The sequence below is a fragment of the Chanos chanos genome, chromosome 4 (genome assembly GCF_902362185.1).
Source record: "Chanos chanos chromosome 4, fChaCha1.1, whole genome shotgun sequence".
Lineage (NCBI taxonomy): Eukaryota > Metazoa > Chordata > Actinopteri > Gonorynchiformes > Chanidae > Chanos > Chanos chanos.
Genome location: NC_044498.1, coordinates 51035457 through 51053949, shown reverse-complemented (window position 1 = coordinate 51053949; position 18493 = coordinate 51035457). Strand labels below are relative to the sequence as shown.

Below are 18493 nucleotides of genomic sequence, written 5' to 3'. Positions count from 1 at the left end.
GACATTAGCTAAAGGCTTTGGTAACATGGTTACAGATATGATGATGTAATCTTATCCCATACAGGAAAGAGCATGCGGTTCACTGCTGTCACATGCATGCAAGTGTACTATCTCAAAATAAGCAGCACTCATTTCCCACTGGGGTGTGTGTGTGTGTGTATGTGTGTGTGTATGTGTGCATGTGTGTGTGTCTGTGTGCATGTGTGTGTGTGTGTGTGTAAAACACACACATAAATTGCATTTGTTCCCTCAGTGTGACGCAAACATCCTGGTACTCTGCAATGTCAGTGGGAGCATGTAAAAAAACATAAACGAGAGAAAAAGTTTTAAAATTCGACTGAGGTGAAGTAGGTAAATGATAGGATTCATTACAGCAGTTCTGTGGACTCTAGTGCTAAAGTTCAATAAAATACACTTAAGACACAGGACCTAAAAGAAAAGCTCTTTGACAAAACTCTTTAGCTAAAATGAATAAAAATGAATAAAAAAATAATCCCACTCATATAAACATGAACCTGTCTCACCAAATGAAACATGGTTAAACAAACAGGAAATGAATACCGTGACCACACTGGTACAGTAACCGTTTTCTTATCCCCGCCCCCCGCCCCCCCGTGACCGCGGGACTGCGACGGCCAAAGCTTTCGGGGGAGTGCCCCATTCCCCTTCTCTCCTGTTTACTCCTCCTCCTCCTCCTCCTCCTCCTCTTCCTCTTCCTCCTCCTCCTCCTCCTCCTCCTCGTCGTCGTCCTCGTCGTGACAGTGGGTGATCTCCTGAGGCGTCTGGGGGAACAGGTGGGGGGGTTGGATCTCGCTGATGGAGCGTGTCAGCTGGTGGCGCTTTCGCTCCTGGTCTCTGTAGTCTATGGAGTGGCGGTTTCGCGTTGCCATGGGTGACTCCGTGTCGTTTATGTCCACGTGAGCGTGCTCCACTGTAGACTCATGAGGCATCTGAACACACGCACGCGCGCACACACACACACACACACACACACACATCTCGGTGTTTCTTTGCCCTACACAACCCCTCTGGTGTGAACCAGCGAGAACAGTATCAGCAATGCCATTTCTTTTTCTTTTTTTTCACCCATTTCACAGTTAAACTATTGTTTATTCGGACACTCAGTGTCAACAGCACAATGGCCATAAATCAGTCATTTTTAAGAGTGTTCTAAGTCAGCGTAAAATAAAATATGCAAATATGTAAATATATACAAAATAGTCCCTCTATCTGTATTATATATATAGACTCACACCCACATATATACATATATTTATATTTCTGTATGAATGTGTATATACATACACATAAACTCCCATCCCCTAAAAATCTAAATGTCTGACTGAAAAAGCCCTGCTGGTCCTGACAGATGCCCAGATCCAGGTGAGGCTGGGCCCACATGTCTAAAGGGCTGTGTGTCTCCTTTAATCCAGATTACAGCGGGCGGGGCCTGGCTGTGTGAGCGGAGCGGACGCTGACTGAGGGGGCGGGGCTGGAGGGGGGTGTGTGTGTGTGACTCACCAGGACGTGGGCGGCTCTGAACAGGTAACTGAAGGGGTAGTAGAGCAGGTTGATGAAGGAGGCGGCGTACAGGTCGGCGTAACGCATCACCTGAGAGGCGAAGAGCGTCTGACGCGAGCCGCTACGGAACAGACTTCCCATCATGCCGTAGCACATGTCCATGTCGTGAGTCACTTTCTGCCCGTGTCAAACACAAGCCTTTGTTCAGCAGTCATTTTATCGTCAGGTTTGTTCTGTGTGTGTGTGTGTGTGTGTGTGTGTGTGTGTGTGCATTAACATGTTGAATAATCAATCATTCCGAGTGCAGTACCTTGATCCTCCTCTGGAGGGAGCTGATATCTGGTCTCTCATTACTGCTGCTGTCCAAATGTCTGTGGAGAGAGAGAAAATGGGCCATAGGATAAAAAGAAGGATGGAGGGATGCAGAGAGAGAGAAGAGAGAGAGAGAGAGACTGTGTGTGTATGTATGTGTGTGTGTGTGTATAAAGTGTGTTTAAAGAAAGTCTGAAGAATTCCAGAGTAACATTGTCACTGTACTTTTTCTAGATGACAGGGAGCAGGACTTCACCATCATTCATTTTTACACATCAGAGCCCCAGAGTACACTGTGTTAAAACCTGAACCTCAACACCACACATCACACAGGAACAAAATGACCCTGGACAGGGAGCGGGGACCTGAGCCATACATATAAAAATAGATAGGAATGTGTTCACTTTTATCTTAATGTCAAACTGTGAGAGCACACACACACACACACACACACACACACACACACACAGTCTTTGACCTTTACTTCTCATTACACTAACATAGAGCTGAATGAAGGCTTGAACAAAAGCTACTCACTTGTAGAGTTCTGCCAGGAAAATGTCCAAATTCTGTAGCTCTTCAAACAGAGCTGTAACACAGAGAACACAGACAGAACTGTAACACAGAGAACGCAGACAGAGCTATAACACAGAGAACACAGACAGAGCTGTAATACAGAGAACACAGACAGAACTGTAACACAGACAACACAGACAGAACTGTAAGAACACAGAGCTGTTACACAGAGAACACAGACAGAACTGTCACACAGAGAACACAGACAAAGCTGTAACACAGAGAACACAGACAGAACTGTAACACAGACAACACAGACAGAGTAGTAACACAGAGAACACAGACAGAACTGTAACACAGACAACACAGACAGAACTGTAAGAACACAGAGCTGTTACACAGACAACACAGACAGAACTGTAACACAGGGAACACAGACAGAACTGTAAGAACACAGACAGAGCTGCGACACAGAGAACACAGATAGAACTGTAACACAGAGAACACAGAGCTGTGTCACACAGACAGAGCTGCGACACAGGGGCGGGGAACCCCGAGTGCAGACTGGCTGTGTTCCCTCTGATTAGAGCCGACTCTGCGTTTCCTTCACGACGGACACTCACCGCTCTTATCCGTCCACACATGCAGCTCCTGAGCCAACTCCGGAATCACCAGGAACGTTCTCCAGCCCTGACGCTTCTTCGACTTGAGGATGTCGCCGAAGATGTGGTCGCCGATGTACAGGATGTCCTTCCCTTTGGCCCCCAACAGGTCACCCACAATGTCAGAGGAACCTGCCGACACGAACGCATACTTCACTCACACCACACGCGGACTGCTACTGTCACCTTCAGTTCACTCTCTGAACTCACAGGCCTGGTGCTCTGAGGTACGGACCAGTGACAAAGTGAATTGTAACAAATACATAAAACTGAACTGAACATGTGTAGCTGCTAAACTTTAGGTAAAGACAATGGCTTAAAAGTCCTAAGGAGAGAGGACAGGACCCTGCTGGAGAGCAGTCACAGGTCATGTGTGAATGAAAAGGCCGGTTTGGTTTGCGTCTCACCTCCAGAGTACACGATGCCGTGCTGCAGGGGGCCGGTGTAGGTCCCAATCTTCAGCCTTCCAGTGGTCTGCACAAACAGAGCCCATGTCAGAAAAAAACAGGGAAAAAATAAATAAATTTAATAAAGGGAGTGGCTCAGTGAATTGATTCAGGATCACTTAAAGACTCTGTATCAATCACCACTTTAATCACTGTTGAAAAGGTGTTTGACACAGAGTGGAAAAAAACGAGAGAGAGAGAGAGAGAGAGAGAAAAAAAATTCAGTCCGTCTCTAAAATGCAAACTCACAGGAAGTGTGGCTGACTTAACCAAAGCCCAAATAAGGATGTAAATGTCTGACCAGCAGGACAGAGACCTAGGGAATAAAACATGACTGTGTCTCAGATGCGCGTAAATACAGGAATCTCAGAGGGGTCTTACCGTGTCCACCTGTCTCAGCACCGTGCCCTCTCCAAAAAACAGAGGCTTCCTGGCGTCCACCAGAATCAGGTCGAAATAGGACTGCCACGGCCGATGGGGCATGCCCGCCTGGGGGAGAGAAAAAAACAAAAAAAAAAAAGACAAAATGCCCACTCAGGTTACAGACTGGTGACTCCTAATCCCAGTTTGCATCTGTGCTAAAACGCATCAATAAGGACAAAATCCACTGGACAAAACTCAATGTCTGGCTCATGACTAACAAAGATTTATTTTTTGTTGTTTTGGTTTGTTTGTTTGGTTTTTTTTGAGGGGCTTTTTTCTCCAGTGCTGCATAGAGGAAAGAATCTTGGAAATTCCATCCAAACGGTGACATCACTGAGAGACTGCTTGTGTTATGAGAGCGTGTAGTGGAGGGGCAGCAGAGGTTAGGACTGCACAAGCAGAGACTCTCTGTGTGAACTAACCCTCCCGGGGAACAGCTGCCGTCACGCTGACTGTGAGGGAAGTCTGGTGGAATTTCACATGGCCCTGACGCTCACAGAAAACACTGCTATTTTTACAGAGGTGAAGAACAAGGACTGAAATGATGTCTATAAAAACAGAGGATGTGGAGAGCTAGTACTTACTTTTGGACCGTGAGGGAGATCGAAGAGATAAGTCATGATTTTCTGAAAGGAAAAAAAACAAACAAAAAAAAAAACAAAACAAAAATCAATACAGCAAATCAAAAATAAAAGGAAAGCAAACCCAAGATTCCTGGTTACGACATCGTCATGAAAGAAAAACCCTCACAAGATTAAACAATAAAAGACTAAAAAAAAACCTGAATTCACTAAGGGTATCTACGAAACTTTGTTGAAAATGAGTGAATTTGCGTCACACTGACTGATAGCGATGTTGAAGTTTTGGGTACGACAGTGCACTCTAACATAACGGTTACAATCTGTTCGGAGAGTTTTTCACACTCACGTCGGTGTATTTGTAGTCGCTGTTGGTGACGAGAAACACCTTGGCAACCTCGTTCATACGGCTGAGCAGCAGGGGCAGTTTGGCCTGAGTGACGCAAGCGGAGAGCCGGCCTGTTACCACGACAACGCTAGAGAAGAACGCTACGCTCTGACATCATTTCATTCACTTCAGTGACTGCACGCATACTCACGTCTTTCACCACATACTTCTCCAGGTTCTCAACTGTTTTCTCTTTTAATGATCCCTGAAACGTAACAGAAACCCAGGTAACATAACAAGGCCAAAAGGACTAGACCTGTTCTCTTGCCAGTGACGTGGCCTTTAGAAAGGAACACAGGGTAGGTGGTCTTAAGTGAACGCACGCGGAGTTCTGTCGTACCTTAAAGTGGACCCAGTCCACGGCGTCTCTCACGTCCTGAAACATGCTCTTATATGACATGAAGAGATCTCCGTCTTTAAAGCCTGTCTCACAGCTGTGAGGGGAAGATTAGGATCAAAAATCATCCATATGAAGGTACAAAACAGTACTTTGAGAAAATGTCATCCAGTGATAAGATGAGATGACATACCTTGTGTATCTGGTGCAATTGGTGAAGAAATCAACAAGGCAGGCAAAGAGGTAGGTTTCTACAACAACAACAACAATAATAATAATAGCAACAACAATAATTATGATTTATAATTTTACCAATCTACATAACTTGAAATAAAAATACCCTAAAGAAAAAGGATCATTGAAACACAGATATATGGATGTGGCAGTCTTTGAAATGAGAGATAATTCAATATGTCATTTCCATTAAAAGCAGTGTGTGTATTTTTTTTTTACCAGGGAGATTAAACAGCGTGTTGAGGATGTAGAAGCGTTCTGTGTCTCCACGCTGAATGAACTTGTTTGGGTACATCTCCCTTATTTCTGGTCTGGAAGACAAAAGACAAAAACAAGTCTAAATGCATTTACAGAGCCCAGAGCAGCGGAGGGACGCAGTCTCAGGGCCTCACGGGAACAGCGGAAACATTCCGCCCGTCGAGAAGACGTCTCACCACAAATGACAAAATGAGTCAGCGGAACTGCTCCATGAGGTATGATAAACAAACGTGTGTGAGTTCCAGTGTTTGCTTATGGCTGGCGGCCTGTGTTTTACTGACCACAGGTCTACTCACCCACGCATGAAGTTAAAGCCATGTACACACACCAAGATGTTCCCATAGGCGTCCACTTTCAACAGGTTCCCATACATGGTGTCAAACACAAGGCCTCTGTCAATGACAAACACACAACTGTTAGACCACTCCTGCCAGTGCATTTTTATTTTTCCACCAGTAGTTTTGTGCTTCGAGTGCACTGTAGTGTTTAGCGCTCAATAGTCTGCTGAACTAATACACTGAATACACTTAATAACTGACCTGGTGGGGAAAGCAGGATCGTAGACAAAGTTGAGGAGTTCCTGTGGGTAACCAATGGAAACCAGACGCTCCACGGTCAGGTCAAAGCCCAGGGACTCGTACTCCGGAGACTTGTACACTAAGACAGGGGAGAAAACGGAAAACACACTCTGAGGAAAAGACAGGGCAACGCATCAGTAACAGTGGGGAATTAATCCACGATGTTCTGGGCTTGATAAAGCCTAGTTCGTCTGTTTGAGCTCAGTGAAGTTCTGCTGATCTGTTGACGGTCCAGAACCACGCACTGACCCAACTACACTATAAATAAAAACAAAATTTAAACTATGATTCTCACTTCTCATTCTTCAAGCACAAATACTGTTATTCTTCATCTCTTAAGTCTCTGCAAAAACACAGCAGAACAGAAGTGTTTCCAAATCCAATCGTTTACACCAATATCATACGTAACAGTCTTACACATATCACCGAAACCATAATTACACACTTGGCGACTGTCTATTGTTCTTTATGCGGTCAGTGTTACTGCACTATTACATTTGCCAACACATGGTCATTTTATTACTCAAGGACACAAAAAAATGTACCAAACAGCAGTGGAAAAAAACCAAAAACAATCCTTTTCACACAACTTCCCCTTCGACACATCCTTCCTCTTTAACACACACACACACACTCTTTCATTTCTGCCATGGCCCATGTCCAGTTACCCAGGACCATCACAGCCCATCTTAAACCTGCTGCTCCCCCCTCAGCCACACACACTCCACCGATACCGACATCTTCCCTCCGGCCCGTACAATTACGGAGGACTCTCCCGCCGGGCCTGAAGATGCTCAGCGCGTGTTAAGCTCTATAATTGGACTTTGGAGTGACAGTGTGACGGTTCACGGCTGTTACCGCTTCACTGGTGTCACATGGCGCTGCCTCTTTATTCCACGAAGCAAAATCTCTCCCCTCTGCCAAACGTCCAGACCGTCCAATCAGAACGCCCCCTTAGCTGCTCTCCTAGCCGCCTCCTCCTTCTCCCGCTGGACAGCTTTGACAGCTGGCCTCAGTCGGCCGGCTACCTGAGAAACCCTGTTTCGTGGAACATCCCAGCCTGCTAAAGCTGGTGTCCAAGCATGAGGACTGAGAGCAGTAGTCTTTAATCCCACAACACGAGCAACAGGAGTCATTCCTGAGCAGTACTCAAAAACAGTCAATAACCGTTCTCAAGCTGTAAGCCAAGGCAGTCAGTCTGAACGAGACACTGTCCGTTCAGCGCAGTGTGATTAGACGGCAGACGTCACTTTGCCTAAGGGAGAAAGAGCTAGAAAGGAGAGAGAGAGAGAGAGAGAAAGATGGTAGAATGCCAACACAGCTGAAACTGAGACGGTTTGCCCTCACTTCTCTGTCCTTCCATGAATTTCAGGCTGGTCATCAGTGGAGCAGAGATCAGCACAGCCAATCAAAACAGTCCACCAGTCTGGCTATACAGTTACATTCAGTTACTAACATTTGACAGCTTAAATCTAAACTATGCGCTGAGGGGTCTTAGGCCTATAAATCTCTAAATAATCAACTTCACGTCAGTTCAGGCGAATTCAATTCATATCCAGGTTCAAACTGGGCTTCGAAAGACCGGAGCAAATGACCACACAGCTGTGTCATCGGACACAGTTACACCGCCGTCCAATACCTGAGTGGGTTTAGAGGGAACGCTGCACATGAAGGTGAGGCGGTTTTACGGGGAAAGGTCACCTCCTAAAACTGCCGACAGCCACAACTGGCGGCGCACGGTGTGAAATTACAGCCCCCCCCCCCCAAAAAAAAGCCCTGTAAACATTAACACTTGTTTTATGGGTGCAAGTGTTTTAAAGGCAGGACAAGGTCACAAGGTCAAAGGTCACAGGAAGCCCATCATAGGTACGTGCTAGGGTCGAGTGGCGGAGGCCTTGGCAGTTAATACTTTCCCGATCCCCATTTACCCAGTTCTCCCCTTGAGGGATCTCTTATTGGCCTGGGCTAATTTACGAAGCGACAGTTATTTAGGGTGACACTGTATCTCCATGTTTGTGTGATCACCGCTCTCCTTGAAGAAACTGACTCCACCGAGCGGAGCCGGGACTTTCTCAATGACCTGGCGATTTCCAGTTGGGCTGGCCTGGGATCAGGTCGTCTGAGGGCAGTAAATAAAATCAGCAAGGCATTCTCCATTCCACACGACTACTCCACTCTTCCAAATACATTTTCCCTGTTGTTCATCTCACCAGACTGCCTTCCCTGTTTACAGGAAACCACCTTTGGACCATTCTGGAAAAATGTGTCTACATACGATACTACATCATGTTACCAAAAAAATAACAGCTGTGATTAATGTTTTCTTATTACACGGCTTTGTTGAATTCTCGATTCTGATTGGTCAAACGCGACATTCTATGATCTGTTATTTCTGAATAACAGACCGTTGCTATAGATGCTAACGGACTATTTTACTTTTAGCGGAAGCAATAAAATCATTTTTAAATCAATATTTTGTGTCAAACTTTTGATTTCTTTAGTACGTTTAGCCGTATAATTAGTGGGAAAATGTAGAGCATACCGGTCATTAATGCTAAATAAACTCCTTCAGGGTGATTCAAGACCCCCCCCGCCCCATCACCATGTCAGGGTTTATTTGGCGATAATGACTGCCTCACTGCACATTAGAATGTGCAGCTAACAAAATTAGACAAATGACTGGCTAACCATGTCCTATATTTATATTTATCTCCGAGATCCATTTATGAACTGAGCATTTGAGTGGCTCAACACGTCCACATCGTAGAGTCCCCATGCAGTCTGTGTCTGTGTGTGTGTCTGGACTCGTATAAGCGTCATACAGTCTCTGTGCACTCTGTGTCTGTGTGTCTGGACTCGTATAAGCGTCATACAATCCCTGTGCACTCTGTATCTCTACTCGTATAAGTGTCATACAGTCTCTGTGCACTCTGTGTCTGGACTCGTATAAGCGTCATACAGTCCCTATGCACTCTGTGTCTGGACTCGTATAAGCGTCATACAGTCCCTATGCACTCTGTGTCTGGACTCGTATAAGCGTCATACAGTCCCTGTGCACTCTGTGTCTGGACTCATATAAGCATCATACAGTCCCTGTGCACTCTGTGTCTGGACTCGTATAAGTGTCATACAGTCTCTGTGCACTCTGTGTCTGGACTCATATAAGCGTCATACAGTCCCTATGCACTCTGTGTCTGGACTCGTATAAGCATCATACAGTCCCTGTGCACTCTGTGTCTGGACTCGTATAAGTGTCATACAGTCCCTGTGCACTCTGTGTCTGGACTCATATAAGTGTCATACAGTCTCTGTGCACTCTGTGTCTGGACTCATATAAGCGTCATACAGTCCCTATGCACTCTGTGTCTGGACTCGTATAAGTGTCATACAGTCCCTGTGCACTCTGTGTCTGGACTCGTATAAGCGTCATACAGTCTCTATGCACTCTGTGTCTGGACTCATATAAGCATCATACAGTCTCTGTGCACTCTGTGTCTGGACTCATATAAGCATCATACAGTCTCTGTGCACTCTGTGTCTGGACTCATATAAGCATCATACAGTCTCTGTGCACTCTGTGTCTGGACTCATATAAGCGTCATACAGTCCCTGTGCACTCTGTGTCTGGACTCATATAAGCATTCTGGAAACACTGTGTTTACGGTGGGATGGGTACTGTGGGATTGCCATAAACACTCACCTGCTAGAGTATAGTCCATGTCAAAACCAAAGCATTTTATCTTCTCCATGGCCAAACTTCTGTTGACAAAAACTCTGAGGAGGTAAACAATAAAATAATGAGTGTAATTTATACGGATTACTGTGGATTAACAGTCTGTTATATGGGATACAGGGATGTTCCTAGATGTTCCAAGATGTTCCTAGAGACCTCTGACTTCAACTGAGACATGTCTGAGATCAAAAGCAGAGCTAAACCAGGACTCTTATGCATTTACTGCCTGTGTTCTACTCAAAATGATCCTCTTATTCACAAAAATACAATACATCTTTGTTTTTTATAGATGCCACACAATGGGAAAAAAAAACAATATTTCTTCATTAAATTATAGATTAAGTTAGTAAGAGTGAAAATTAGGAAAATGAGGAGAGGTCATTGAATACATCCACTGTAAGATGACAGAGGAATAATCTAAGCACCAAGGAAAAGCCTGACTATTCATAGAAAGCAACACAAAATACAACAGAAACAAGCCACAAAAGCATGCAAGTTCTCAAATAGTCTGCCCCACACATCTGAACTACAAACTTCACAGCCTCCAAACCCCGGTTCAAAAATGCCCCACAGTTACAGAGCGGAGAGAGGAAAAGGTTTATAACCTAGAGCATCAGGAAATAAGGAACTGACGGTTTTCAGGCTCTTGGCACCGTGTCTTTCAACACTACAAATCTATGGTGCTGGAAAGCTGTCTCCCTCAGCTTCAGCTGATCATATTTCAGGTAAAATCAGATCCGTGTGAGTCCTAAGGATCTGACATGACCAGTCTACTCTAGGCTGCAGATACACACAGGACTAACAGTGAAGCACTTTAAACATTCTCATATCAGCTCTCTCTAGAACAAGAAAATCCCCCTGACCCATCCCTGGAGTTAGGGGCTGTAAATAAACAACGTAACAGCACAGAAATGTCCATGAACGTTACAAATAAATCTTACTTATCTTATTTATTATAAGCTTATAGATGAAGAGACACCTATAACAGAAACTGATAAATTCACATCTTGCTGTGTTGGGATCGACTTAAGAATCTGAAGCCACATTCACATGGCCTAATGAAAAATATAGAACATTAGCCAGCCTAATAGGCTTGTATGGTCTTTCTCACCAACATCGTAAATTTAATCCAATACACAGATATGAACTCTGGCTCTACACAATGACACACAGGCACCAAATCACATGTCACAAAGCATGAAGTTTCTGTTCAGATGTGATAAATTCCTTTTGTACTTAGATTGCTGGCAAAGTTATGTCAAAAAGGTAATGGCATTAAAGTAGAACATGGGAGTATGGTGTGTATGTGTGAAAGAAAGAGAGAAAGGAGAGAGAGAGAGAGAGGGAGAGAAAGAGAGAGAGAGAAAGCACAAAGTCGAATAATCCCAACCAAAAAAAAAAGCTTCAAAAAACAAAAAAGGTTTGTATGGGCCACCGTCACAAGTTCACAGCAAAATGGGGAAAAGTCAGTGTGGATGGATTTTATTTCTCATTATTACAGTAGTACTATGATGGTTCAATGGATACAACATTAAATACAATACAATTAAAAAAAAAAAAAAAAAAAAAGGCAGTCAGTATCGCAGGTCAACAACAAAAGCATGACCATACCTCATTGCAGGATGACACTGGGCCAGATCCAGTGGAGAGCTTTGTAATAAAGGAAGTGCATTTGCTACACATTACCATCATAGCCACATCTGCTAACATCCACCATATCAACAACATTGAACGAACTCGAGGGCTTCGCAGGCAGTAAAGAAAATCATCTGTACTCCCCTGTTTTTGCCTTCTAATTCCTCTACCTCTCAGGCCTACGGTGGAAGTGCTGCTGGTTGTGCACTACACTGACATACTGTTACAGATTTAGCGAATTCAATCCACAGACAGGATGCACTGTGAGGTCAATATATCCACTATGATCACAGTCCTGCTGTAAGGTTTCCAGCATGGAAACCAATTAGAGTTAGAGCTCATTCTTAACAATCTTTTAGCTCATCACTGATCTCCCTCAGTGTCTGACTCACTGGGGGCTGAGACAGTTCTGGTTGTCAGTGTGTCCCTGGTGAATTACAGGGCTCTTGTAAAAGTGCAACATCAGTCTAGCACCTGGTCTCTGACTCCTTCAATTATCATTATTTTAAACACACACACACACACACACACACACAAACGGGACGTTTAATTATTGAGTGACTGTGCTTCTACCCAGCCCAAACATACACACATGAAAAAAAAACAAACAAACAAACAAACAAAAAAACATGATCAGACAATTCTAAACAGGTAAACGCGACTTTACTGCCCTGTCTGACACAGTATCTTCCGACAGCTTTGTTACTGAGACCTGCTGAGTTTTTATTTTAATTCAGATGAACATCAACAGGCACAGTCATTCACAAAAGAGTTCGTTTGGCGTCGGGCAGAGGAGAAAGCGACATTCAAACACAGCGCAGTGCCACACACACACACCAACAGTCTAGGCATCCCTCACCCTCTTTGTCTGACACATGCTGTACATCAACACAGAACATTCACTTTATTATTTATTTTCCCCCCCAAACACACACAGAAATGTTCCCGTAAATGAGAATATATGCTCGTAATGCTTCATGCTTTTAATAAAAAAGCCAAATCAAGCCAAGTTTCACTGGCACACATATTTCAGTGGGAAAAAGTTAAACAGGATTATTTGGCTCGAGCAGAAATGAAAACAAAAACATTTACGGGCACCATAAATGAGTCCAAATAGCGAGGGGACGGACCACATACTTGCCCTTTACTGTGATTAAACAGATGGAAAAGAAAAGAGAAAAAAGGGGCGAACCCACAAACTGCTGCAGATTCAAAAACCCATTTTACTAGACGTACTATAAACTACACTTCATTCCAGATTTTTCCATTTTGAAAGAAACGATCACTGTCATAATCTTCTGCAGTATGCGGTAGAACAACGCTGAACACCCCCCCCCCCCGCCCCCCAAAACAAACAAACATACGATTAAGAATAACGCTGTGACTCTACAGTGTCTATTACAGACATCTACAGTACCTCTCAATAAACCGCACCCCTCCCGTGGTTCACAGACCCATTTTAAAGACATGTTAAAAATAAAAACCCAACTGGCTCATATTTGGACTACATTCATGTCAGATGGTTGTGAAAATCTGCCAATAACACTGTCATGTCTTTATTATTTATTTATTTATTTATTTATTTTTTACATCTGAGGTATGGTGCAAATGAAGACATTAAAATAAACAATCACACTTCTACTCTCCTTCTACTTGGGAACAAGAAAAAAACAAAACAAAAACAAAACATCAGCACACAGTAAAGTAAGCTTGATGCTGTATGCATGTGTCAGGATTAGTTGGATCTGACGCAATAATTTAAAAAATTAAAAAAAAGTTTAATGTAAGCACTGGACTATGCCTTCACAGTCGACGTCATTCACAGCTCATCGGCGTTTCATACCTGTGATAGGCCTCCCTTCTGTACTTCTTCATCGACAAACCATCCATATTGGCGGGAAGTTCGGCATAATTCTGCAGTCGATCGCTCCATGAAGTCGTCATCTTTGTAACCGTTTATAACCGTTTGTTTTCTGTGCGTGCGACAACAGATCACAGTTTTAATTAAGCTCATAATGTCTGCAAACGGTGAAAGTAAAATTCAGTTAGTGACAAAACTGAGGACAGACAGACAGACAATCTGACCGCTGTAACACTGTAATCATTAGCGTCCCAAGACAAAGGATATATAAAACGTAAACACAAACGAAGCAAACTCAAACGCAGTCTCTGCCTTGGCAAGGCGATAGTTTCGTGCACCAATTTGTTCCCCGCTCTCCACACAGCTGTATTTTCCACTCTGACCGCTACTCCAACTGCTATTTCTAGTGAGTGATACAAACAATGACGTAACGGCCCACACGTTTCCGACACTTTCTCCAACAACCTTAGTTTAACCTCCATACGGGAGTAGGGGCGAAAATAACTGCACAGTATCAACGTATCAATTTTTTAAGGTCCGTGGTTTACTGTATGAGACCAAATGGGTCACCGGGTGTGCGCTTCGACTGAAATTAACTATTTTTATGGAGAGTTTGCCCTGAGGCTGTTCTGTTTTACTATCAAGGACAGACTGTTCTGTCTTTGCTCTACTTTCTCTATGACTCCTATATTATTGGCCATTAAGGACACTAACTTGAAGGAAGCTGCGAGGCTGAAATTTGTCTTACAGGGATCCAGTGCGGTCATATATGAATTCAGAACCGATCACAGCGAGGCTACACCATCACATTATTCCCAATGCTCCAAATGGTACATAAGAGCAAGAAAAACAACTGCGCGTATTTCAGTGCAGCAATGACACTTAAGCAGCTATTGAACTGCAGGCTACGACCGCAGCGCAGATAATTCAATGCTTTGCAGATATTTTGCAAAAAAGATGCAAGAGACAGTGTGATCCTGAGCGAGTAGTGGAACAGTGAATTTCAAGTACAACAGTAACATTGTCCTCATCCGAAGATTGTCGTATGTTTGTTACTGAGTTGTCTAATTCAGCCATCAAAACTGAATGAACAAGTAATCGATGAGACGTCAAGCTTTGGTCAAAAACACTCAAGACAATATTTTAGTGGTAGCCAGTGTTGGGTATGTCCGATAAATAAAACAAACAAAACCCCCCCAGAAGCTTACACCTTGAAACAGTAACGTTAACTTACTCATAAGATTACAGAACATGTCTCGTTTCTTCGCAGAATCACAATCCAACCCAAAAGTCGGGTATTTTGCTATTAGACAGTGATGATACATAAATACAACTCAGGAAACAAGCAACGTTCATTCCATTTGCGATCACTGAACTAGTTAAGCTAACATTAGTTCCGTAATATTACAGACAGCCATCGATGTCTCGGAAGCATAGAGGCAATGATTTGGCACCTCGGAAGACAGCTCATTAGCTAATGTTTTGCTAATCGCATTTCCACTTAGAATTAATAAAAATTTGAACGTTTCTACGTGACACGGCTAGTCCTTCATGCTACTAATAACTTATGCTCCCTCTCTCTCAGCGCTCTCCTAGCCTAGATAAAAATGCTATAACAATTTATTTTATTCAGGTTGATTCGCCCGCAAACAACACTCACCTCCTTGCCTTTACAGCAATAACTGCAGCACTGTGTTGAGTATGTGAATGCTGCAACAGTCGGCAGCTCCCAAAATACCATAGAGGGCTTTTTTTTTTCAAAATAAAAGTGTTAAATGAAATGATTCAATCTAAAGAGAAATTGTAGTCTGTCAGTGTGTTTAGATTTGTGTTAGAGCTGTACTGGGCAGAGTATTCCGAGACAACAGTTATTGGGAATGAAAATTTGATTTGAAGATTTCATTGACAAATAAAATGGACGTGCAGAAAACAGGCTCTCCCGCACATGTACATATACGCACACGTACACCCAGAATTACATGCAAAGGTGCTTGCGTGAAAAATCGTACAGTTTGATGGGAGTAAGTGTATTAAATTATTTCAAGCTCATCTTCACCGAGATTTGTCAACAGTGTGATCTTCAACAGCTAATTCAAGGCTCCTAGAGGATTGCATGTTAAAATTGGTAATGAAGATCTATCTAGTGAAGGGACTACATCGCTTGATTCCGTTACCGTGGTAAAACTCTAATAGAAAATGCGAGCGTCAGGCAAGTCAGTTCATTTAACGGTTTTTGTCACTTCACGGGTGCTCTATAAACATTCTCCCGTGCCTCGGAATGACAGCAAAATTTCGCAGGATCTGATGTCGAACTGTAGTGAAACATAACTGAATGTTGGTGATCTCATCTGCTACTACCTTAATTAGTTTGATCGAAGCTGTCGTGCAGGATAGCTTTTGATTTAGTTAACTAATTTGGATAGTGATTACACACATATTGGACAAAGTAGGCTAGTCAGGGACCGCGCTGCACTGTAGAACAGAGCTGCTGTTTACAGAACAAAACAACGCTATTCATTTTTTATTATATTTATTTTTGTGATCAATAAATAAAAATAAATGTTTATATGTATGTATTTATTATTTATTTATAGTTAAAATTAAATGAAAGTTTTATATTGTATGTGTACGAGTGTGTTTTCCTTTTTTCATAGTGCGTGAGTTCTTTTGTGAAATGTGTTCTTTTTTCGCGGTGTGGTCCTGAGGATCTGAGCATGCAGTTGTCCTTTAGGCCTCTTCCTCCTGGGGTTAAACATTCACAATGCAAGTCAGGTCTCTCTGGTAGAATACACCCCTTTTCTTTGCCTCTCCCCTCCTCTCTCCTTTCCTCTACCTCTTTATTCCTGTTTTTTCCTCTCTTCTTCTATCTCTCAGTATTCTTTTCTCAATCTCTGTTGTCTCTCTCCCTCCTGTTGGATGTGTGAAGGAGTAGAGGAATATTCTTGTAATCTACCTCTATTTTTTCTGTTCCTTTTCTCTCCATCCATGTCAGAGCCAGATCTGGACAACTCCAAGAGAGTTTTCTCTATCCCTGCATTGTTCTCCTCGTCACTGACACGATGTTGGCCTTTCCCCATCATGCACTGCCACGTGAGCAGCCTGCAGCTCTTCATCCTTTCTGTGAATGTAGACATCAAAGTCGTATAATGCTGAGAGTGATTACATAGGGGCTGCACGTGGTGTGTGTCCCACCCCCCACCCCCCCCCCACCCCCTTCCCGTTCCATTAATTCTAACAAAGAACAGATCATATAGGGAACAAGAATGTGCATCTTAACATGAAAAAAAGTTTCAGATACATTATAGTTACCTTTGAAATCCTTTCTCAGATGTCTTTTGATGTGTGTTAAGAAGCGTATCACTGTGTCATGGCGACACCTGCTGGTGAAATTTAGTAGTGTTCAACCTTACAGTGATGTAATGAAGGTCAGTTATGTGGAAACAGTCTTTTCTGTCTCTTATGTTGTGGTGGAGCATCAATACTTTGTCATCTCATAAACGAATGTGCAATGTTGCATTGTTATATCAACCAAGTGCTAAAGTGGCTTGACCAAGCTTAACAAGTAAACAATCAAAACTTCTGTCACACACTCACATGGACATGCAAAGTTGCTAATTATGTCTCCCAGAGCTTGGTATTCCAAAAGCTCAGAGGTAAATATACTTTAAATAATGAGAGCAGAGTTTTCACTTTCACAATAAGCTGGATGATTCTGTCCTGTCTGGTGGTACATTAACCCATATATAACCTATAACCCTACATGAATGACAGCTGTTAATTACATAAACAACTGATTTGGGTGTCTCTTCAGTATGCTTCCTCAAACATCATGGATTGATTTGCAGGATACAAAACAGAGTTTGTTTTTGGCCAGTGAAACTTGTTAACATGTCTATAGGGCAAAAAGAGAGAAGCCTTGCTACGATTGGCAATTTTAAAAAATAGAATGCAAGACAGAATTATCAACAAACTTAGTATCACCAAGTTTTTCCTGAAATTTTCAATTAGTCAGAAACTATCAGTCTGCTCCCATCATGCCAGAGACACTGGCCAGTAATCTGTCTGCATCCATTTTGGTGTCAGTCTAGTTCAGTTACACACATTGGTGAGATGTGGCCAACTTTCCTGACACCAGAATCCGTTCATTGTCATTAGACCTTCTTAAACCCAACTTTGTGAACTGGAATTTTACCTTTTCCATCCTAAAACCACATAAACAAAACAGATTTGAATAAACATAATATAAAAACTGCATGCCTCTGATAAGAAACCAGGGTGTGTGTGGGGGGGGTAAACATGTCCTTGATTAGGGACTCATGTCTTGAAGAAATCCACAGATTGTCAGCATAGCTAGCAGGATTTGGAGAAAAAAATAAACTAAATAAATATGCTTTTCAGTTTAATGTCATTCTCCTAGTCAGTGTAAACTTGAGACAGCCTTATTTCTGTAAGGACACCGGTCACTATATTATGTGTTGGAGTCCCAAGGCATCTCTGAAGTCTAAAAACACCATAAAATTAAAATAATAATAATAATAATAATAATAATAATAATAGCAGTCTGTGTTTGAAATCATCAATACCCATTTTCAATCTGTTCATTCATGCTTTAGTGATGCGATCAATGTTTCCTTTTGGCTCTGTTTACAACATAAAATGTGAACTGGAACACATTTCATAAACACTTTATAGATGACGTTTTCATAGTAATAATAAAGAAAGAAAAACAGGCACAATTAGTCCAGCATAGTACGAGGTGCAGTGTAAGTGGGCCGGGATAGCCTCACTGAAGGCTGCACGCTAGGTTCTACAAAATCTAAAAGGAGTTACCTTAAACAATTACGTTTTCTCGTTAAGTAGAACAGGGAATGTCATACTCTCGCCATGGCCATCTGACATTTTAAATGAGAGAGAATCTTCCTTTGAACATGTTTAATGCTGGATTACCAGGGAGAGCACTCCGTGACTGTAGGGGCAAAGGTCATGCTCAGGTTGAGGGTGACTATGGATG

At 42.8% G+C, this 18493-nt stretch overlaps 1 protein-coding gene across 3 annotated transcripts; it reads right to left on the bottom strand.

Annotated features, from left to right (window-relative positions):
• Nucleotides 1-638: 638 nt before the first annotated feature.
• Nucleotides 639-16708, bottom strand: nt5c2a (5'-nucleotidase, cytosolic IIa). Of its 3 annotated transcripts, XM_030770892.1 has the most exons (18): nucleotides 13465-13587; nucleotides 11598-11636; nucleotides 9954-10027; nucleotides 6215-6332; nucleotides 5972-6067; nucleotides 5637-5728; nucleotides 5377-5434; nucleotides 5187-5280; nucleotides 4998-5051; nucleotides 4808-4891; nucleotides 4465-4506; nucleotides 3839-3946; nucleotides 3419-3485; nucleotides 2973-3143; nucleotides 2371-2422; nucleotides 1832-1892; nucleotides 1522-1698; nucleotides 639-950 (listed from the first exon to the last, which is right to left on the bottom strand). In XM_030770892.1, the coding sequence occupies exons 1-18, from the start codon at nucleotides 13563-13565 to the stop codon at nucleotides 678-680; spliced, it is 1761 nt and encodes a 586-aa protein (XP_030626752.1). In that variant the 5' UTR covers nucleotides 13566-13587; the 3' UTR covers nucleotides 639-677. The 3 variants fall into 3 exon arrangements, with proteins under 3 accessions (XP_030626752.1, XP_030626753.1, XP_030626751.1); XM_030770893.1 differs by lacking the exons at nucleotides 11598-11636; nucleotides 13465-13587 and adding an exon at nucleotides 16693-16708 and having other exon boundaries at nucleotides 9954-10025; XM_030770891.1 differs by lacking the exon at nucleotides 11598-11636.
• Nucleotides 16709-18493: the final 1785 nt, after the last annotated feature.